Source organism: Molothrus aeneus, chromosome 4 (genome assembly GCF_037042795.1).
Source record: "Molothrus aeneus isolate 106 chromosome 4, BPBGC_Maene_1.0, whole genome shotgun sequence".
Lineage (NCBI taxonomy): Eukaryota > Metazoa > Chordata > Aves > Passeriformes > Icteridae > Molothrus > Molothrus aeneus.
The window spans coordinates 4,165,588-4,189,116 of record NC_089649.1 but is presented as its reverse complement, the minus strand read 5'-3'; the positions used below and the strand labels follow the sequence as shown (position 1 = coordinate 4,189,116).

Sequence of the window (23,529 nt, the reverse complement as noted above, 5' to 3'; positions counted from 1 at the left end):
CACTAGGAACTGGGGGTCCATTGGGCACCTGACTACTCAGGTACTCATGTGCTATGACTGCTATGAGTACCCACAGCTGCACGTGCCACTGTGGTGCCCCTGGAATCAGGGTAAGCTACACCTGCAGCCATGCAGCTGCACTGGAAGTACAGAGCCACTATCAGGTGCAGCTGGAGGAGCAGCTGGGCAGCTCACAGAGCTCATGTGTGTGATCACCACACTAAGAACACCTAGGAACTAGACCCCTGCCAGAAGTTACCTCACCAGCTACAGCAAGCTCCACAGGTATTTACAGAAATGAGTGAGAGAGCTGGTCAGCCCCTTGAAGCAGGGAGGAGGCCCAAAATTGCACACTGTATCATCTATATTAGGATGAATGCCTGGAAAATTTCAAGTAAGAAAAGAAGGTTAACAGGTTAGCAGAAAGGAAGAAGAAAAAAATAAACAGCACACCAAACACCATTAAATTTTCTTTCTGTATTTCATTAAAACCTACTTGAATACACTTTGAAACAAGAGTACAACAAAATAGAATATACTTCAAATGTTGAATATACAAACTATTATAGTTCGTTCTGAACACTGGTACTTCCCTCTTAACTTCAACTAAAAAAAATTTACAGGTTTAGAACTACCTGACAAAAGCTCATGCTGGGCGTGACCTCTGAAGTGAGAGTAGAGCTGAAACTGAAATGTATGCACAGATGTCAAGGCTAAGTGAGAGAAACAGGCATGGTACAGCAGAAGGCAGAAAACCTGCTGCTACTTTGTCCACGATTAAGAAATTTAGACAGACTTTTAACTACCATACAAAATATGTTACATGTTATTCTATAACAATACTGTGCTAGGTATAAGGTTTTTAAAAAATTTGTTTTAATAAAAAAGCTTTACACAAACAAGCCATTAGCTTATTTCAAGAAAGATAACTGAAAATCAGTCTAAGGCTTTCAATTTGAATCTGCTTAAGCTGTATGATACAAAAATCCCTCCAGGCCTCTGTCTTCTTTTAGAAGCTCTTTAATCTCCTTTATTTCACTTCCTACAACACCTAGTAGCATAGTTTTTCACATAGCACCAGTTGAGTACTGTGGGCACACAGTAGTAATCGCTGGTATGCACATAAAATGCATCAAATTTGCCATTTGTGTAACAATGAGACTTTCCTCTCCCCCTGAAAACTAAAAACCAAGGCAAACCTCTCACACAGCTCCCTCTTAGTGTTTCAGGTCTTAGTGTAGCTTGGTAACCGGTAGCGTAGTGAAATTGTTTGGTCCCTTGTCAGTCCCTCTCTCTTTCATTCTCCATAGGTTCAGCTGTTCCCCAACTGGAAGAGGCAGTTTTTAATCAGCGCATCAGCGTGGTTTGAGTCCCACTGAAACACGGGGAAATAATTTTTTTTTTTCCAGTAAGTCTTGAACATATGCATGTTTATTAACATTCCACAGCTCTCTGACTTGGTGGTGGCATCCACATCCCTCCCCCAGTCACGTCAGTATATTCAAAACCGTAACAGTCAGGAGTCCATGCTGGAAGAAAAACCCATTCTTCATTTTTCACACGTGATGATTCCTTCTGTTTTCATTGTCACAGGAAGGGCAATAGCTGAGGGTGTACTAACCACTACCACGTGGGTTACAGTCTTGCTTCCATCCGCTGGCTTCTCCTCTTTGACCAGCTGCAGCGTTTTCACCTCACACTCCTGTTTCAACGCGGCTGTGTCTGAGGGCACTTCGGGGCCTTTGAGGACGGCGCTGATGACCCTGGGAGGAGTCTGGCCAGAGGGCTGCTGAGCAGGGACCGACAGTCTCACCACCGGCGTCCCGTGAGCTATGGACACCGGCGTCAGCGCTCGCACCGCCAGCGGGGCTCCCACGATGTTGATGCTTCCCGAGCCAGACAGGCTCGTTTTCGTTTGCAGCTGACACTGCGTGAGCTGCGTGGCAGGGATGGTGATGATTTTGGTGGGCTGCATTGTGATTTTGTCTCCGTTTTCAGCAGAGGCTGGCATCACAGTCGGGATTGTCTGGATTACTACCTTTGGAGTTGTTGCTGTGGTTGGACTTGTGTTGGTTATTAAGGGTGACCCTGCGTTTACTGACTGCACTGCCACAGTTGAGATTTTCTGTCCCAGGGAGGTCATGACAACGGGCACTTGCATTGCCACTCGAACAGTCCTACAAGATAAACGTGTGTGTTTAGGCCAAAACACGGCACCATCACAGAGGACAACAAGGACAGGCAGTTCTCAGAGAGACAGGTTTTTAACTGGTTCTTAAAAAACAACAAACCTAACCGTAACAAAAAAATGAAAGAGCCAAACCAGCAAACAAAGAGCCCAACCCCAACCTTTTGCACATCTAGCAACAGGACTTGGTAAATTCAACAGCCCCATTAACACAAACCTGGGAGCTGATGTTGCTGGGACAGTAGCAGTGGTAGTAGAAGGATGAGATGAGGATGTGTCATGAACTGGTGAGGCAATATTCACAACTCTGGTGACTGCTTTTTCTGTTCTGGTACAGCTCAACTGAGAGGAATTTTTTCCTCCACGTGCAGAGGTCGCTGCTTTTAAAAGGTTTTCTGCAGATAAAGACACTCTTTCCAGGGACTTTTCATCTGTAGGCATTGCCAAATCTTCATTGCAGGACTCACTTTTGTCATCATCTATGACAACTATATTTTTTGGCATCTCCTTAAACTGATACACAAGCCTCTGTCCCTCAACTTTAGCCAGGATTCCTCTTTGATAGTAGTATCTGCAAGGAAAGTACAATTAAGTATTAAGCAACATTTTAAAGAAAATGTCACTCTGTGCTAACAAGAAAACGTGAAGTAATCACAGTAAAATCTACAGTGTAAGGAGGTATGGAAAGAAGCTGTTAGAACACACTGGCAAATCATCTGAAGGATCTACCTGTAAAAATCTTACCTTTCAAATACACACTTCAGGAACTAAAATCGCAAATTTACTGCTAATATAAAAAGTTATAGGGACTGCAAGACTGAAGGCTAAATCTGCAAAAGGGCAAAGTTTTTAAAGTTTCAGAACCATTCTATTTCTATGGGCAAAAATAAGATTTTAAACTGGAATAGATAACCTAAGGATCTAAGAGTTTTTACCTCAGAGCTCTTCCCATAGTCTCATAGTTCATGTCAGGCTTGTTCTTGTGTTTTCCCCAGAGTTTGGAGACAGCTTTTGAATCCACAAGTTTAAAGATTCCTTTCTCTCTCTGAGTCCATTTAATATATCGAGGACATGTATTTTTGTCCTGAAGAAGGTCCAACAGGAACTCCCATAAGTATGTTGTATTTCCTACAATCAGAAAGCATTTTTGTGTTAGAAAACCACTTTTAAAGACAATAGGAAGTTCTCCATATCACCTGCATTACAAGCCATGTTGCACAGAGGATGTAACCTGCACATAATCATTCACTCTGTTAACTTTAGTGAAGTTTCCATGAATATTTACATTCTGAAAAAGCTACTCCAAGTGATCAGCTACACAGCACAGGAGCCTGCCTGTTCCATCCAATACCCATGTACAGTTCTTGAAAAGAAGCATGGGAGGGTGTTCCAAGTCTGTACCTATCTATGCAGCCGGACGAGTGCTAGAATTTCCTTCTCCTATTTGATTAAACAGCACATGAAATGCCAGTACATTTTATGACACTGCAAAACAGGAGGATACAAATAAGTAATTTTTAAAAGGCATACAGCCAGCAGCAACAAACCATCTCAACTGTAGTTAAGTTTGTCAGGGATCTGGGACTCTCACACTAACTGCTGGCACCCCATGCTCTAACCCTTCCCGAGAGCTGTTGCAAAAACATAAGTGGGCTTCAGGATCAGAAAGCAAACAGGAACTACAAGAGAATAAATAAGCTGTAGGGCACAATTAAATCAGATTTACAGCTGCCTCACTTCGCACCAGAAAGCATCCAGAATGCACAAAGGAAGGAATGCCAGCAAGGGATCCCCTTTCCAAATGTGCACAATCATCTCTCATTCTCCATGACTTAACTCTGATAGTACTAAACTGTAGAGTAATTCCTGCTTTTCCAAACCCATGCTGCATATGAAATAGCCTACCTTTGCAAGTGCTTTCTAAAATAAGTAATAACAAAAATTAAATCCAGTTAACAAAATATTTTGCAGGACATCAAGAAAAAAAATTAATTTATTCCAGTTGTAGTACAAAATATGGAATGAGATACTTCATGAGAACAAGAGATATAAGTAGGTCATTAGGAAGTGCCATAGAAATGAAATAAATTTAGAAGAAAGCTAAAAAATCTCCTGAAAACCAGAGAGCAGCACCATCTCCCACTTTATAAAACAAGAAGCTGTAGAGCTGAATTCACCAGCACAAAAAGGAGAACAGAGAGAAATACAGGCCTCCTTTTTCAAATTATTTGTCCAGGAAACTAGGACCTGGGACAACTGGAAAGGACTGTTCAGGTAACAGAAAGCTGTAATACTAAAACCTGAAATAGAAAGCAAGACAGGGAGTCAAGAAGACTACAGAAAAAGGAATTAATTAAACAAGATGTATTTTTAAATATAGCAGATACAAAATCTGTCATCTCCACTGAAGTCCACTGCTACACCAAACCTAAAGCAACTCTGGGCACTGTAGGGAAGTTGAATTAGTGTTTGCACCGGTTTCCATGAGCAAACATCTCCATGAAGTCAGTCCCATTCTTCCTTGCCCTCCTGACAAACCTGATGACTCAGGAGCTGTAGCCAGATAAGGAATAAGGTAAACAGCAGAGACCTTGCTTTTAAACAAATGTCAAAGTAACAGTGGAGCTGAGCACTGCACACTGCTCCAGCTAGCATGCTGCTGCTCCCGGTCACTAAACTGTCACTCCCAGCTACAGCAACACCTCACAACAACTTCCAGGGCACCAGGGGGAGGCAGGATCCAGATGTGTCACCTGCACTCAGGGAAGAGCTGATACATGGCACACCACCCCAAAGGAAACCAAAGGTGAGCTCATGTCCCAGTCTGTCTTCCGCTGAATGAGCAGCAGGGGCTTGCAGCCCAAGAAAGGAACCTCTATTTATCAGGAGAAACATTACAACTCTTCTGCACATAATTCTCCACTCAACCAACACAGAAACACATCATCGTTTGTTTTTCTCCTTAAACTAAACTGAACCTATTAGTCAAAAAATAAATTCCCACTGAAGTTTGTCAATTAACTCAAAAATCACACTTCCAACCTTATTACCTTTCCTTCCAACCATCACCTTACTAAATGCTCATGTGCTGTCTCTACTTGAAAACAAGTCTTACAGCAGTAGCTTAATAAATCATGTGTGTAGCACTAAGTTGAAACATAACACCAAAGACATCAGAAGTCAATAACCACAAAGTAAAGCAAATAAAAAATGAGAAAACCTATTAACTGTGGAGGGTACTAGAGGAGACTCCTAGAGCACATCCTAGATACATCCTTGTGCTAAATCTTGTACAAACACATTTAAAGACATGGAATAAAACCCTAATAAAATCAATACAATCTCATCCATCACGTTTTAAAAGATATGCACATTTCCTGTGATAAATACCATGCAGATCCACTGCTTATTTTAAAAGACTCAATGAATGGAAAAATGTACCTTTGCCTTCTCTAGGTTTCTTCTTTATACCTAGATCTGGAGAGCCATCAGGTAAAGCTGACTGCTGGCTCTTGGGTTTACGGCCAGCTGCACGTAACACATGGGGAAAAAGAAGTATTAATCATATGCAGAGTAAAATTTTATAGTCTGCCTTTGCTGAAAAAAGCAGTTTGTGTATTCCCCCCCTGCTGTTTCCTTGCCACAGATATGGATAAACTTTGATTCTTAGATCACTACTGCACATCCAGTGTAATTACCATTCGGTTGTTTACTTCATAGGCAGATTTCACTCAATTACAGACAAGTTAAAGTGCATTTTTATTAATTCTAAGACTCAAAGATCTTGGATTTGTATCATTTTATCACTGCATTGCATTTGTTTCCCTCTAAACTACAAGTAAATATTCTATCTCAGCATGTCTGGAAACTATTAAACCAATGTTGCTAAAGCTATGTGAACTGTGTTGATGCCTCTAACAAAACTGCTGGACCAGAGAGAGCAACCTTACCAGGTGCCAACCTCTCATGGGACAGCAAAATGCTTAGAAACCAAACACTCTTCTGAATTGTTTCTCCTCCAAGACATGCCAATTAGACAGGAAAGACAAAATGTCACAAATAAGATCTGATAATGATTGTGTAAACTGATTTATGTTTAAGTTAGTATTTACCCTGTTGCTTGATTGCATGAAGCCCAAGTCTACCATCTCACCAAATATTCCCACCTTTTCCACAAAGTGGCTACCCACCACTCTACTCTTCTCCACTTTGTGTTACAATACACAACACAGAAACCATCTTCCTTCATGGCTTGTCCAAGCCCATTCTCTTGCTCCTTCTTTATTCCTGATGCAGACTCACATTTCAGACTCCCATCAATCTGTCTGTCTGAGCACAGAGCTCAGACCATCCAATCCATGCTCCCCTGTACCAACTGCACCAGCCATGGCAGTGGACAACACAAGTCAAACTGTGAGACTGCTCCTATGAAGAGCCATATGTACCCTTTTTCTTCTTCATGGGTTCGTGGATATCAGGGGAAGCTGGAACAGGAGACACATCCATTTGTTCAGATTCCTCTGTTGACACTTCCACCACGGTTTCTGTGATCACATCAGGTCTCATGGCTGCATGGATAAACTCTGGGGTGGACACACAAGGAGGGACAAAAACTTCCACTACAAGAGAAGAAAAAAAGAATATCTGATGAAGTTTCTACCTGATTTTATTTTAATGTATCTTACATAAAATGATTTTAAACAAAGCATATGCAACACTGTATAAAGCTTCTGCTCCAAAATCCTGTCACCTTGAAAATCAATCCAACTCCCCAAAACATGCACACTTGTCAGTAGTTTTAGGCAAAAACAAGTACCACACCAAGATTCTTCAGAACCAAACTCAACTTGTTTTAAACAAATTAGAGCTCCATCTGAGATCATTACTCTGATCTCCACTTGCTATTTTGTGACTTTTGCATTTCAGTTTGATCACTATTTCATCCAACATATATTAAATAACTTGACAAGGGACATCAGTTAAATAACCATCAACATTAAGGTTTGGTTTTTCAGAGTGGTAACACTGTGCAGCACATGGGTTTTGGGTATTCTTTATAAAATGGAAAGATGAAGAGAAATACTTTTCCCTTAAAACAACTCTTTATTTCAGCAATTTACAAAGTCAGATTCACAGAACCCAGAAGGGCTGGGGTTGGAAGGGGACCTGGTCCAACTCCAGGCTCAAGCTGTGCCACCTAGAGCTGGTTGCCCAGGATCCTGTACTTGTTAGTATCCCAAGGATGGAGTCCCCATGGCTTCTCTGGCCAGTCTGTGCCAGAGCTCTGGCACCTGCACAGTGAAAAAGTATTCCATGACGTTTAGGGGGGGGAAATTCATTTAAAATATGTTGTTACTAGCTATCTCTTCCCAACAAACCCTCTCAGATAAATGATTTAACCTGTAAGTACACGTGTTGCAGGGTGGAGAAATCACATAAAACTCAAACAAATCAGTAGCTCTGAAATATGCAGGCAAATGTTTGAAACAGCATACAGCTCTTCAGAGAACCAGGTTTCCCACATGGCTTGTTGTAGTGATGAGTAGAAGGAGAAACGGCTCCCAGAGAGAGCAGAGACTGTGGCTGACCTACCAGGACTCCTGGCATCTCTCAGGCAGGTAGGAGACTCCATATGAAGCAAGGCCTCTGCAGCTTCAATTGTCTTATCTGTGCAGTGCACATTGCTGCCATGAACGGATGCTTCTACTGCAGAAGGACACAAAAAACTATGAGAACAGGTTACTTACAGGAGTCCACATGTACCCCTGTACAACTACACTTCTCAACCTTTAACATGAAAACCACAAGCTTTATACCTTCCTGCCAACAAAAATATTTAGGGAAGACGTAAGACAAGCAGAACTGACATTGTCACTTCCTAGATTAGATTCCTAGTTCACAAGCAAGCTGCTCATTTCCATGAGGAGTTCAAGAGCTTACAGAAAGAGACTGAGATTTGTCTTCTGCCTTCCAATTAACCAGAAAAAAAACAGATGAGGATGATTACAAATTAATGCAGCAGAACAGAGAAGTAGTACCATCTCCAACTATTATCCCATTAAAATCTAAAGGTCACCTCTTCAAATTTTCAGTCTTTTGCATAAATATGTACATACACATGTCTGTGTATATACATGTATGTAAATACAAGACTAGTTTCCAAAACATACATCCTGTTTTGATTTCTGACACTGAAAATAATTTTGAGTTCATTTTAGCAGGTTGGTTGTTAAAAAAACCACAAAGCACAACAAACATATATAAAGAGTGTGCTTTATGCAAAAACTAAGGGAAGAAGGTAAAAAAACCTGCTCTTTTCAAGTTCTGAAAATTTAGGAAAAGTAATTAATCAAAAATAATGTAACTTCAAGAGAGCAGAGTGAAGTTTGACACAGTGCAGATCACAGCACCAACACAAAAACCCCAATGTACCATGCAAAACTCCAGTTCTGTGCAAAGCTAACTCCATATTCCTCAGCCTTGTAGAGGTCTGGAACAGCGGTGACTGCAGGAACACCTGTTGCCCATTACCCACACTCTGGCCAAGGTAGAGCTGTCTCTCTTCACTTGCTCTTTCCATTTATGGCCATCTGCTCTAGGCTGAACCACTCCAGCCAGGCAGCCAGCAACCAGGAGATCTATCTTTAGCCTAAGCAGAGCCACCTAGCTCTAGTATCACTGAACTAAAGAGCATTTGGGAATAACTCTCCACAAAAACTGCAAGGCACCTATGCTGTTACTGAACAAGTCTAAGAAATAACTCGAGGTTTGTTTAGTGAAAAGCAGGGAACATAAAGCCAGAGTTACTTCTGACTGAAGGAAACGCCAGATCCACAGAGATTCCCCGCAGGCTCACATGGGGAAGCCTTCCAGCACACTGCAGTTTGTACAAATGCAGGGATTAAAAACTTGAACAATCTACTAGCCAGCAGATGGAACAGATCAACCAGGAGCTGCAAGTGGATGAAATGTGGAAGATGCAGAAATGCAAACCTACAGGTGACAAAGCTCCTGCTGAAGCAGCCTGCTGCCCACTGGGATGCTATTTAGAGGGCTTTATCTTTTGGAACACGAGATGCCTGTTAAGGCTGACATGCCAACACTGCCTCACCCCAGGCTGTGAACAATACAACCTTACCTAAGAGCACAGGAAAACCAGAGAAGGGTCCTTTTTTGCACTCTGTCCCTGGATAACCAGTGGCAACCATGAGCCCCTCTCCCCAGTTGCAGACCCTGGATGCTCCCCGTGCTGGGCCAAGTGTTTCCTCGCCAAGCAGCTGTTTGGTTATACCCCGAGCCCTGACCACCTGCACTGCAACAGAGCAGCCCTCCTGTAGCAGCAAACCCTCTGACTAAACATTTCTCTTGCTAAACAAAAGTTTCAGCTGCACACAATTTGATTACTAAGTTTCCCTCATCTACCTGATAAAAATTTTCACTGATTACCAGAACACAGGAACAAGATTCAGATAGTTGATAAAAAAGGTGTAAATTCTACAACACTACTGAAATTACAAAGTCCAAATCAGTATGTATATATGTTATTATTCTAATGCATGCAATAAGATTCAAAGCCTGTCAGTAAAGCTTCTCCAACCAGACAGCTGCTTCTGTGCCATTAGGGTTACATAAAGTAGAGTATATAATGATGTATATAATGATAGTATATATATAGTATATAAAGGACTTGTGTAAAGAAATTCAAACTCAGATGACAAATTTCAATTTTAAGAGGGTATTGAATTCACTACCCCCTAAATGCTTAAAAGCATACAAAACTTAGCTACAGAGAACAGTTTAGATACTGCAGCACAGCTAGGAGGTACTTAGCAGAAACACAGCAGAAAGCCATCTATGTACTCCTCCAGCACTAGGATATTCTGCTGAAGGACCGGAGTGGAGGAAAAGGGAACACAGCCAGCATCAGGGACTGGGACTGCAGAACTGTAACAGGAAAGCAAAGGAGCCACTCAACCTCTCCCCTAAGCAACCCTTCAGCTCCCAATAAAAACAGCACTGCCTACTCCACAACAGCCTCTGACACTTGAAAACACACACTTCACAAATGCTTTTCCCATGGCAGCTACTTGGGACTCCACTAAGACTGTCACCTAAAAAATACCAAGCAAAAAATAGTAACACTTCTGGCTTTGGCTGAACAACACATGCTGTCTGTCTATCAAGGCAGCTAACAAAGTAATCTAACATTGCCAAAAGGACAGCTATTAAAACACCTACTAAATTCAGTTCTATTACCAAGTCTCCAGTCTTCCCAGCTAACTGATTCTCCTTTAGCCAGTGCATGGTTTTAGCCTTAGAGGCATTTGTCTACCCAGTGAACATCAGGAGTTTGCATTTCCTCACAGGGAATGCTTACTGCACCAACACAGTGGGAAAGAAAAAAAGAGAAATTTGTACCCTAGCACAAATTTATGTAAAATATCTTTCTGACATGCTAGAAAATGTCCAACAGAGGACAGGATGTCAGAGTGCTCAGAGAGAAGCCACGGTACCCAAAACCAGCTAAGAAACCCATCATAAAAGATGAAGTGAGGGAACAGGCTCTCTCAGAGAAGGGGCAAGAAAATAACAGGCAGCTCGTGTTGCAAATGACCAGATCAAGTGTCATCAACTAAATTATACCTGTAGCACAACAGTTCTCACAAAAAAAAAAAGACGGGGAGAAAAGGAAAACAAAACAAGTAGGATTCCACAATTAAAAATGACAACTCCCCAAGCCTTTGATATACAAGTGTCACAGTTCTAATAAAAAACTGAAGTGTGTCACCCATTTCTCTGAAAATGCCCAATTCTATTTCTATTATATTTATGCTGTCAACTATATTTAAGACCCCAAAGCTAAAATAGACTGTATTGTTCCAGTAAACAATTCAAGGTGTAGGTCTGTTGTATTATACAATCATTTCAGAAAGAACTGTAACTTGCCCAAATGAAGCAAAGTTGTTCATGTGGATGGAAGCAAATTTTCCACACTGTTTTAACTGAGTAACAAGAGAACTGCCATTTACTGATCTAGAACACACGAGAGCTAAGACCACCACGTATCTTCCGTTCTTTAAAATCAAATCTCATCTTACTGCTTTTATTAAAGAATCTGAGTCCTCGGCACATGATTTTAGAAATTTAAAAATTGTGATCTATTTCTAGAAAAAAACCTCAAAAAACAAATTCAGATATAAAGTGTAAACAGGTAAGTAGGCTAGTTGATATCTATCTTCACTGTTGGCCTAATGTTTGCTAACTCCACTTTCTACCCAAATCGTGTGTATAGTAGATAATTCAAGGTTCTCAACAGCTGTTACAAAATACTAACCTTGGTAATTAAGCCTGAAAGGGCTGTACTTTGGATTTACAGAAAAAAATAGTGGCAACATACTCATTTGGGAACAATGTCCCCCCCCTTTTAACATAAGGCTAACAAAATCATTGAAAGCAATTCATGAGACTGAAAAGATCTACTGAAATTTCCAAAATGGTATTTATTCTTTTGCACTGCACTGCAGTGGCACCTGCAATAGCTTCCCCTTTAATGCTATCAGGCAATCGCAGCAACATTCCACTGAAGAATTCACAATTCCAAGCATGGCACTCAGAAGAGTCACTACTTATACATTAACAGACCTCATTCAAGTTTACTGGCATTCATGGGCTTATTTTGTTTCAGCATTTAAAAGCAGCAGTGGAAGTTAGTGAGAGGGCTTAAACAACATCTTAATTAAAAGCAGTTGAATTGCCTCTATAGGTAACACCCAGAAATCTTCCTGTATGCAAAACTTGACTTGGAAAAGAAAGCATTCTTCAGTTTACTGCTTGTTTCATGGCAGACATTTATTCAGAAACCAAAAACCAGTATCTGGGGGTTTTCAATATTTCCCTGAGCCTGCCTCTGTCCAAGACTCTCAGCTGCACCCAAATTAAGGATGATGCCTAACCCACTGCATAAAGGCAGATCAATAACAAAGATGAGAGCAACCATCTCAAAACACTTGTTTCACTGTGAGCCCTATGTTATCAGCCCAATATTGACAGAAATATCAACTGCAAAGCCAAAACAGAGCTTTGTAAAGTCATTCAGGAGCTGCTCCTACAACTGGCAACTAAGAGAACTCTAAGCAGTAATAATTTTGGCCCATCTTATTTCCCATAGTTATTAAACACTGAATTTTGTCAACACTGAAACCAGCAGCCATGGGAAAAAGCAACATGTAATTACTGTAATTATTATAATTCCTTAGGATAAAGATTTCCTCACTTAAATCCACGTGATATCTACATACAAAACTAAGTAAACAGCTACGGTATCTTGATAGTATGATGGTGGGAATACTAGATATGCATAGGTATCACTCACTGCAAGGCAAATATGGAAAAAAAGGAGTGAATTGTTGGGCTAATGAGGTTAGTATGACAAAGGACATCAAAAAGAGCAACGCAAAGGTCATTCATTATTTATCTAAGGGCTGGCTCTCAAGCAAACTAGGTACAGTGACTTAAGAAGGTGTTGACATAATGACCAACTACTTTAACGTTCTCTATTCACGGACAATCAAAAGTCAAAAACAACTCACTGAGACCTGCAGCAATCAAAGCTGTTCCGCTGGCAAAGCCAAGCTACTGCTCCATCCTAGACCCAGGTGTCAGAATGCTCAGGACCTACTCTGTTATGCAGCAGCACAGTTTTTCACTGCTTTGTGGCGTATTTTCCCATGTCTGGGGGGTAGGTCATCCTCCTCCAAAAAACCCTGGGTATTTTTCCACATGAAGTAAAATAAATGATGATGATAAGGTGACTTGGCCCTTTCTGAAAAGATGTCTTAATACACTGATAATCGACAGAGCATTTATCTTTAGGCCTCTAAAAACCCACTGCCATGTCAATGCAAAGCCAGTACTAAGCTTGACCATCCCTGAAAATTCATGTGCAGCTACTGCACAATTTTCATTACCTATAATGCTATACACTGTACTGTTTATGGCTCCAAGGACTACTTTTAGAAGTTCAGATTTGTGACGTAAAGGCAAAAATAAAATCACATCTAGTACAACCTCGGTGGAGAACTGAATGCTTGACACTGCATTTGAGGTTTGGGTCAGCTGTAACCTTGCTCGTTCTCCAGGGCTTTACCACACACTTTAAGACAAGTCCTGCGATCACCGGAGTATCCTGTTGTCAGACAGATAGAACAGAACGGAAAGAGGCCGAACCACGCAGGACTCAAAACAGCACCCCGAAAAAGCGCTACAGCTCGGGTAGACGGCCCACGCCCCGGCAGCGGCTGCGCCCGGCGGCTGCAAGGTCCGGCGGTGCGGAGGAGCGGCCAGAGAGAGCGCGGCACCTGCACGGGCCGGCGGCGGGGCACGGCACTCGCGCCGCCTGGCTCCTCCTGACCGCGCCGCGGCTGCGGGGCTGCCGGGGACGGCGCTGCCGCCCGCCCGGGGCGCCCGCAGGCAGGTGCGGCCACGTGCGGCGGCGGCGCGGCCACTTCCGTGTTTACAGTCGGCTTCGCCCCGGTGCCGCGCGCGCCCGCCCGCAGCGCCGCCACTCCCGCGGCCGCCGCGCGCCCATTGGCGGCGGGCGCCCCCCGCCTCCCCCGCGCGGGGCCCCGGGGGAACGCGCCGCTTCCGCTACGCGGCGCGCGTGGGGGAGGGGGCGCCGCCGCCCCCCCGCGTCGCGCACGTGGGGCCGCGGCCCTGCCGGCGGCGCCTCCTCCCGCCCCGCCGCCGGAGCGGAGTTTAAAAGGGCACGGGGGCGGGGGGGGGCAGGCGCCGCAACAGCGGGGGACGCGCGCGGGGGTGCGGTGCCGGGGGAGACCGGGCCGCGGCCCTGCGTGCGGTGCGCGGCGGCACTCGGCCTGCCCGCTCAGACAGCGTGGCGGCAGCGCTCGGGGCGAGGAGAGGGCCGGGAAAGGCGGGAGGACAACAGCCCCGCGCACTTCCTGGTTCTCGCCCCAGCCCCGCTAAACTCCTCCGCGCGCCCCGCCGCAACTCCCGGCGGCGCCGCCAGCGCCGGGAGGCAAGTGCCGCGGGCCGGCCGCTACCAAGGTGATCACTTCCTGATTGCCCTCCATTGCCTCCCGCTCGCCGCCGGAGCGCGACGTGCGCCGCGTCCTCCCCCCCCACCCCGCCCCGGCCCGTCCCCGCTCCCGCCCCGCGTCGGCCCGGCGCGGCGCAGCTCACCGGCCCGAATGAGGAGGTCGAGCTGGTTCGTGGGCCCCTCATGCACGGACGCCGCCATGTTTACGCTGCCGGAGCGGCTTCACATTGACGGGCGGGCGCGCGCAGCGGCCGGCGGCGAGGCGCGCTCCCGCGGGCGGGCGGAGCGCTCACCGCCACGGCGCGCGGCGGCGGGAGCGCTTCCTGCGGGGCGGCGCGCGCGGTCCTTCCGCTGCCCGCCCCACACAGGAAGTGCCGCGCCGGCTCCCGCCGCCGCAGCGCGCGGCCAACCGCGGCCGGGGGAACCGCCGGGCCCCGCCGCACGGGCAGCGCCGCTCCGGAGCCGCCCGAGGGCCCGGCCGGCCCCGCACGCCACCAACGCCTTCCGCTCCATCTCTCCGCAGCCCCCGGCCATCCGCACCGCCGTGCCCCGGTGGCGCTTGGAGCCCGGGGTTAAACCGCCTGCCGGTGTAACCCGGACAGTCCTCACCGAGGTGACCGCTGACGCATGAACAAGATTTCTCCTTGACACGTCCCCGGGGCACCTCTGTCAGTAGCAACTTGCGGGAAAAGCTCCGCGCCTGCAATCCACCCTATCTCCGTTAGAGGAACGGGGCTTATTCCCGTTAGCCAGAGGTCCCATCCATCCTTCATCTCTGAAAAGATTGGTAGGGTGAAAACAAAGTTTCATTGCTCTCTTAATTAAAAAAAACCCCAAACCCAAAGGACTACCCCCACTTTTTAAGGTTGCATCCTCTGTCATCCTCTCTCCCCTGAAGAACACCTGTGTCAGTAAGGCCACAGCCCTGGCCAGAGGCACCAGTCAGGAGAAGACGCTCTCCACACTGCCTACCCGCTCCATGCACCAATGACTCCCAGGGAAAAACTGCAGAGCTGCATACAAAGAGCAGCTGGGCCAAGAAAAGCCGAGTATGTCTCACACAGAGCTACGGATGGAAATTACACACAGGGATTCCTTCACTAAACCACACACCTGAGCAGGCCTACAGTGTTAAGGATCTCACACTCACTGCCTACAGAGCCTTCCTTGCACACATCATCTGCACAGCTCCATTAAAACAAGGTGAAGGGATCCAGCTGCAATCTGACTACACAATCTCTTCCCTTCTCAAGTTTCAGTAGTCCTAAGACCTGGAGCAGAAGGAACAATTTGGAAACAATTTTCCCCAGCACCGAAATCACAAAATAGTATCCAGCAAAAATCAACTCCAGCTGGTAAATTCAGTGCTTCAAACGCTTGACAAATACCATTCCTCCACTACAACTCTCAAGACATTACAGGAATACATTTTCATGACTGTACTTATAGATAATGTTTATAATATACAATTAAAAAATCAGGAATTTTGTAGACAGCACTCATCTACTCCTGGGTGTAAGGAATTAAATTTGTTCAGTGCCTCATCAGATAAAGAGCAAGACCTGCAAGCAACATCATTCACTCTCACACTCATGAGAGGCCGTGATACCTAAGGATAGGTCTGTGCTAAAATTTTGCCCGTCAAGATTGTTGCACGGCCAGAAGCACGGACAAAAAAGGCACCTCGCCAGCTGTGAGGGCAAAAAGCTCTCACGCAGATCCAGCTTTGCCAACAGCAGAGTGCTCCTGTCAGCTTTTGTTATTCAGAGAGGTGGAACGGCAGCGCTAACAAGAATTGCTCCCATCAGCATATTTCCACTAGGGGACTCTGCTGTATTCTCCAGCAGAAATCTTCCTAGTGGAGACAAGCCCAAGGACAAGAAAAGGCATTTTAGGCAGGCATACAGCTCTATGTGCAATCAAATTTAATAGTAGCTCATTAGAACATCCTGAGGTGGAAGTGGAAGCAGTTTAGCAACACCATAGCTTCAGCTTATGTACAGAGTGCTGGAATAACCCTGTAGTCCTGTCACTGTGCACACTCGTGTGTACCTCCTGTTGTTAAAAACTACAATTTACCCACACTCCAAGCAATAAAATACAGTTTACAAGTTTGTCTGTTTAGATCCAGATCAAAAGCTCTACTGAGATATAAATGCCTTTGAAGATCCACACCCATGTCAACAGGAATTCACACTACCACACTTCAGAAAAGGTGCACTCATAGTTTTTTCCTTTTTTGATTGCTGTGTAATTCAGGGAGGATTGTTTACTGATGGCAGCTTTCAGTCAAGTGTTTGACCCAATAAAGTTTTGCCTGAGATGTTTGGACTCCTTGAATAAGTGCATGCAAGTAATGGGCACTGCGTAACGTCTGACAAACCTCACAGGTCCAAAATGAAAAAAAAAATCAAAAAGTACTGAACATGAAGTTCTTGATTTAACATCAGTTTCTTAAGCAGCATTTATTTACTACTGCAAGCACAGAGTTGGCACAATGTTGGCCAGTGCACATGAAATGGACCTGAACAGCTGCACACCAGTGCTCTGGTTCTTCCCTCTCTCTGATCATACACGAGAGAATATCACTCTGTGCCCAAGGGACTCCCATCACTTGGAAATGAAAAGAACCTGAGCCTGTGCACTTTCAAGATTAATATGCAAAAAGCCACAGCAAATTATCAAGTGACCTGTGCATACATTATCTATATTAATATTAAAGCATAACACTGTCTTTAAGGAGGAATGCAACTTTCTCCAAAAGTCCTGCAGTTTCATCTTTTTAAATTATATTATTTCCAGTATTTTATGAATGCTGACTGATTTGTCATGCTAATAAAATCTTATTATTTCAGGGGAAAAAAAGTCAACAGGAAAAAAGTAAATGTGCATTTAACTTTTTAATCTCTTTAAAACCTCCTTTCTAGGCTAAAAAAAGAGGGCTACACAATCTACTCAGTGGGTGGCCCACTGAAGCAAGAAATACTGTAATGGAACAGGGCCACAGGAAATTGCAGAAATTTTATTTCTCTGGCATGAAAAAAGTAAAAAAAAAAAAAATGTAGAGGAACAGATTCTGGACCAGCATCACTCTTGGTCAGACAGAAACATGTTTATTTACCCTAGTTTATTGTTGACTGGTTTTTGTTTGGTTTTACTGTTACTATACACAGACTAAACTTAAGTGTAATTTTTTAGCGTGCAAGTTGAGCTGTTAAGATAGCAAGGTAGACCTTCATGCTACATTTATTAATTGCCAGGAAAAAAACCCAGTCAAAATGTTTAATAAGCTGCAATGTTACCATTGAAAATTATGCTTCTAGTTACTACATTTCTGTTTGTCATAAGCTTTAAGTAACTGCAAAACAAGTGAATTGTATTTCCATTCTTGTATAAAGACAGGAGTAAAATATCTATCAGCTCATAGGGGATATGGACAACTTTGTTCACAATAAAGGAAATGTATCACTTCTTCTCTGCAATATACACCAGTTAAAACCTCATTCAGATTCTTTTGAAAAACCAAGAGACAATTTAAAAAAAACGCAGCTGGATGTGACTAACTGCATCCAAAACAGCACATGTAAATTCAAAATATGAAAAACTCGTGCATTTCATCAGATTTGCAGACTTTGATTGGAATAGAATCATCAATTATCTTAAGCACCTCCTTGAACAGTTCTCAAAACTAACAGAGCATTCAGGGCTTATAGGGGAATTGTCACTCTCCACTCCCACAGTCTCCTCCGCAAAGTTGCGTTTCCTACAATTGCCACAAATATGATGAAAAGAGTCTCTGATTCCCGACTAGTTTCTCTTGGAAAACTACTCCACAAGCATTGTGGCTTGAAATGCTAAAAGTACAGCCTTCCAACTGCACCTTCTCCTTCCACTGACAGCCAATAATTAACCAGAAAGAAAAAACTGTGTGCATTGCATTACTCTTAGCCCCAGAGGATTCCAGTTGTATTCCAGTAAGACAAAGCTACCCTGGGAAATGGCAATTATCATAAAGCACTTGCTTATTCTTACAGAGGCGAGTTGTTTGAGGTAGCTTAAGTAAGTGGAGGGTAGATGGCAATCTGTGTGACCGTGTTCACAGGGGTCTCTGGATGAGGGAAGAGGCGAGGATCTGACTCCATGTTTCAGAAGGCTGATTTATTATTTCATGACATATATTATATTAAAACTATACTAAAAGAATAGAAGACAGGATTTCATCAGAAGGCTGGCTAAGAATAGAAAAAGAAGGAATGATAACAAAGGCTTGTGTCTCGGACAGAGAGTCTGAGCCAGCAGACTGTGATTGGCCATGAATTAGAAACAACCACATGACACCAATCCCAGATGCACCTGTTGCATTCCACAGCAGCAGATAATCATTGTTTACATTCTGTTCCTGAGGCCTCTCAGCTTCTCAGGAGGCAAAATCCTAAGGAAAGGATTTTTCATAAAAGATGTCTGTGACAGGTTTGTGTGCTGGTTTGGCATTAATTGATTTGTGGTGGAGAGGGAAAAAGCCACGCAGGTGGTTCTGTGTGGGGAGCTGCTAGCAGCTCCCTCCGTGTCGGGCAAAACCAATCGCTGGCTGGCTCTGAGAGTTAGCGCACTGCTAAGCCAGTTAGCAAAAAGCTAGTAACGCCTCTGTGATAACACATTTAAGAATGGAAAACGGCGGGAAGCTGTCCTCTCCGAAGGGCTGGGGGAGCCAGCCGGGGCCCGTCCCGGAGGGGCCGCCGGTGCCTGTGGCGGCGCGGCCGCCAGGCCTGACACCGTGAGCAGCTGCACAACCGGCACGGCTGCAGCTCTCTCGGCATGGCTCGCAATGGACTTGACTTACTCAGCCGCTTTCAACCAGCCATGCTGCGGACACAAAGACAAAAGCAGCAGCGGTTTTTCCTTTCTCAGTGTCCCGCATGAGGAACAGGCACGGAGCCCGCAGGCTGTGCAGGGCCGGCCGAGCCCACCTGACCAACACCGAGAGAAAGAAGCAAGGCGAGCGATTCCCCAGAGGCGGGCCTGGACAAGATCGACCTTTCAGCGCTGCAGAGCTCTGTAAAAACCATTTCAGCCGATAGGACTTGAGAACAAACGAGGCTACCAACAGCAACTGTCTCCCGAGTCAGAGAAAAGGAAAAGGTAATGACAGGTGAGGAGAACAACCGGCTGACACGATTGGTGCAAAACAGGGATGGGCAGGAGGAGGTGCCCAGACGTCGGAGCTGAGATTCTTCTGCAAGCTGTGGTGAGGACTAGAACAGAACAAACTGTTTCCCTGTAATTCACGGAGTGCATGCAGGGATGCAGCATTTACCCACAGCCCATGAGAAAAAGGCACTCCTGTAGGAGCGTGTGGATGCTGACAAGCTGCAATCAGATGACAGGCTTGAACAGAGAGAAAGAAAACCCTTGCTTTCAGAAACAGAGGAAAAGGACCCTTGCTTTTACACTACTTATCCTTAAAAACTGCACCCCATAAGCTAAATGGCCCACGGAAAGCACTTGTGGCAAGGGACTTCACGTTGCAAGCAGGTTCCTGGCAGACTGTTTGCTGCGAAAATCAAAGCCATGTTGGAAAAGTTCACAGAGAACTGTTTCCTGTAGGAAAGACCCCACAGCACAGCCAGAAACTCCTCTCCTTAAGTGAAATGAGGAAAGACTTGTAGACTGACTAAGAATGCTATGTTTTGTCTCCCTGTGCTATTGGTGGGAAGGAAAGAATGGGGGGGGGGTGGGAGAGGGCGAAGGTGTTTTAATCACTTCTTTTTAGTTCTCATTATCCTCTTGAATTCTATTAATAATTTTTTCTTTATACCTTTCAAAATTTAAAGGCTGTTTTGCCCTTAAAGTGTTTTTGTTCTAATCCTTATCTCACCCCATGACTTTTCTTTCCCTCTCCTATACTTAAGGAGGAAAATGAATAAATTATTTTCTTTTATAAGAAAAGGGTGTGCTGGCATTTGGCCAGCATCAACCTATCACAGTCTGAGGGCAGTATGTGCAGTCTGCACAAGATATTGCAAATGATAACAGAGATAATCCTGAAATACCAACCACTTCAAAAAGCTGCAAGTAATTTCAGAAGTCCAGGCATGCCCTGTCCCAAGTGCCCAAATCATCTACTAATGTTAAAGTTACAGAAAGGTCAGTTTTGCCCAGGATCCTAGAGAAATTCTGATGTAATAATCATAGAAGTAGCTGCTGTCTTCAACAGCAGGCCATCACTGTTCATAGCTATTACTGCATTGCAAAGGTAACAACAGAAAGAAGCATTTTCACAGTTACATGCCAGAAAACATACAAGACGATGCAGCCATCTGTTTTATCAGCACATGAACATAATCATTACCATCCACCAGTAGAAAATGTCCAAATAGCAAAATAACCACAAAGTGTCCCTGGAAGATAGAGGGAAATATTGAGGAAGGTGGTCCATGACCATGCCAAGCTCATTTTCTTGACTACACCATCTGAAGTCTAACAACACCAAAGTCTGTCACAATCTGTGCCTTTGAGTGAACTCAGGGTCCTGATGTCACTATCCATACAGCAATTAATGACTCCAAACAGAAAAAACCAAATGTATCCCCGGGATTTGGCACTACTTCTGACAAACTGAAAAACACTTAATCAAAATAGCCAGTGTCTACATTTCAGCATTATTACTTGTGCATGCAGAGTAAGAAAATTCAGCTGTCTTGAAAAAAATAAAACACCACACTACCAACCCATAAACAATCAATATTTACACTTGCCTGCTTTATAAGGAAATTCTTTGCTGGGCAGTCTATTAGAAAATGATAGGTCAGGTATTTGCATAGCAGTCTATATTATCTTACAAAATTAACAGTATTTGAGACTGGCAAGAGACTGGCATATAAACTATGCCACACTTGAGCAATTTCTCTGTCCCAGATGCATCATTTTGAAGTCCTTAAGGCATTTCTGATAACAACAAGCATCTATTCTCTAAGTCCACTGAACGTTTTTAAGGACTAAACGTCCTTAACAAACACGGCTTTATTCCCCTCCTACAGCTTGCTGTCAACTACAATCTCCTTTTTAATATGCAGATCACCTTTAAAAATTACCACTGTCAATAGTTTTTCACTATCTTTTTGATCAATAAACACACTCGTGTGCACTCATACCATAATGGGTTTGGATGTCCCATTGCATTTTAATTTCAAGGTAAAAACCCCCCAGTTTTTCAGCTTACATTAGTAAAATGCTGTGGCTGGGTCTTCAGAGTAACAGCCTACAAATTCTCACTCCCAGCTGCAAATGGAGTAGGGAGTTTGGAGGAAAATCCATCTGTGCATCTGAATTCCAAACCATAATGCCCCACACCAGCAAATGGTTGAATTAGCCTCACATCAGCCTCAGAAAAATAAAAATTATGCCTGAAGTCCGTAATTAAATTAAACTTTATTACAAAATAGTTGGTCTTGCAGCATGCTTTCAGTAAGAATGGAGCACTGAACGCTACAAGGCAGAAACCTGAAATCTAGAAAGAACTGGACACCACAACCCAGCTGTTACCATGATGTTAAAATACTATTGTCCATGCAGCAGTTGTAGAGCTCTTTTCCTTAATTTCTCCAAAAAGAGAACACCAACAAAGGTGCCATAAAACCTAAGTTGCAGTTGCACTTTGTTTCTGAACTCGGAATGTTACTGAAAACAACGATGTATATACCCTTGGCACAAGTGCTCCAAGCACTACACAATGGCACTCGCAATAGGAGGGGAATGATTTTGCCTCACTGTCACCAACATTTGACTACAAAAAGTTCAATGGATTTCTTGGCAAAATAAGGATTCACATGGATGCAATAGCAGTAGCAATACGGTGTGTACAATAAAATTTGTTGACATCCAAGGGACAAACGCTTACCCCATTAATGCGTAGGAGGCATCTAATTCTTGCAGTAGAGCAAGCAAAGTTTCATCTTGTTTATCTAGCAAATAGGCTTCATCTTAGCTCTTGGGGGAATGTTGCAGCTGCTCTGAAGCTGCCCAGATAAACGTGGCCATAACTGAACCCAATGTGGTGTTGTTGTTCTATTTCTAGAGTCCCACACTGCTGTTGTTATCAGATCTCTCAAGTCCATACCTCCTCGGTGTATTCTCATGGCTGCAGATCCTCACAGCACAGACTCCTGCTTCTGCATGCTGTTCTCACCCAGTCCAGGGCTCCTCCAAGGCTCTCCCTGGCTGGCCAACCCACCCCCTTTTATCCCAGTTCTCTTCATTGGTCACAGCTGCAGCCCAATTAAGGGCATGGCAGCTGCAGCCCATCAAGGACCGACTGGGGCAAAGCCTCTACACAGATATTCAAGTACATACTTGTTATTTTGCTAGGACTCCAAGGCCACCTCTGCTATAATGTGGCTAGTCTAGTTTCCTCTAGAATAAAAGCAAAGCAGTCGCCAGGTGAGGCAAGGATAGGTTGGATGTGACCTCAGACCAGGAACCCCAGCCAATGCCATTCAGCCCTGACTGCAGACACATCACTGGCCACTGAGCTGGGCAGTGCTGAGACCCCGACTGCTTGGTTGTGCAAGCACAGGAATTCTGAGCCCCCTATAACGGGGGCATCCATGGATAAACAGGAGCTGCTGGGGCACGAGCTCGGTGCGTTCAGTCGTATCCTGTCTCCAAACTGCAACCCAAGGGAACAGAGGAAGACAGTGCCAACTCACAATGAGAGTTTAATCAAGTTGTTACCATGTCCATACTCTGGTTTTTGTTGTCAGCACTGTCCTCTAAAGCAAATGCCCTTTCTGTATGTGTGAAGCTCTCACTGAGCTGTCAGTGTAAGGAAATGACATTCAGTCAATAGGATATGTCAGCACTAACAAGGAGTACATCAGATGCTTGTGTTAACTCATTTTCTCTAAGAAGCATTTAATCACATAATGTCTGGCCAGAATGAATTCTCACACTGTTTTATCTATCCCTCACACACACACACACACACACCCCATAATCGCAAAGGTCAGATTCTAACCAGATATAATACCAAGTTCTTAGTAGATTGTATTTAACTGTGGAAATTTATCTGAAAAACCATAGAGTTCACAGGCTCCAATTTCTGTAAGAGACATCAGAAGGAAGCAGTTTCAATCATAATAAGGGAAGACATATGAAGACAGAAAGAAGGACAGGCAGTAACTAGAGACTGGACACAGAGATGCAAAGCTGATTCCCATGGGGATAACTGTGTAACCAGAAATCTGAAAGTTCCTCTGAGGAAGATGATTTCCCTAAACTAAGTATTTTA

At 44.2% G+C, this 23,529-nt stretch overlaps 1 protein-coding gene across 5 annotated transcripts in view; it reads right to left on the bottom strand.

The window, feature by feature from the left end:
• Window positions 1–462: 462 nt before the first annotated feature.
• Window positions 463–23,529, bottom strand: part of ELF2 (E74 like ETS transcription factor 2) — a 34,474-nt gene continuing 11,407 nt past the window's right edge. For 4 of the 5 annotated variants that reach the window (XM_066549436.1, XM_066549439.1, XM_066549440.1 and 1 more), the window contains 6 exons: window positions 7,781–7,894; window positions 6,634–6,807; window positions 5,630–5,716; window positions 3,124–3,316; window positions 2,406–2,759; window positions 463–2,177 (listed from right to left, as the gene is read on the bottom strand). In XM_066549436.1, coding sequence (XP_066405533.1) covers window positions 1,550–2,177; window positions 2,406–2,759; window positions 3,124–3,316; window positions 5,630–5,716; window positions 6,634–6,807; window positions 7,781–7,894 — 1,550 coding nt within the window. In that variant the 3' untranslated portion in view covers window positions 463–1,549. Of the gene's footprint in view, window positions 2,178–2,405; window positions 2,760–3,123; window positions 3,317–5,629; window positions 5,717–6,633; window positions 6,808–7,780; window positions 7,895–14,386; window positions 14,462–23,529 lie in introns of those variants that run through there. The other variant, XM_066549438.1, reaches the window with a different exon arrangement.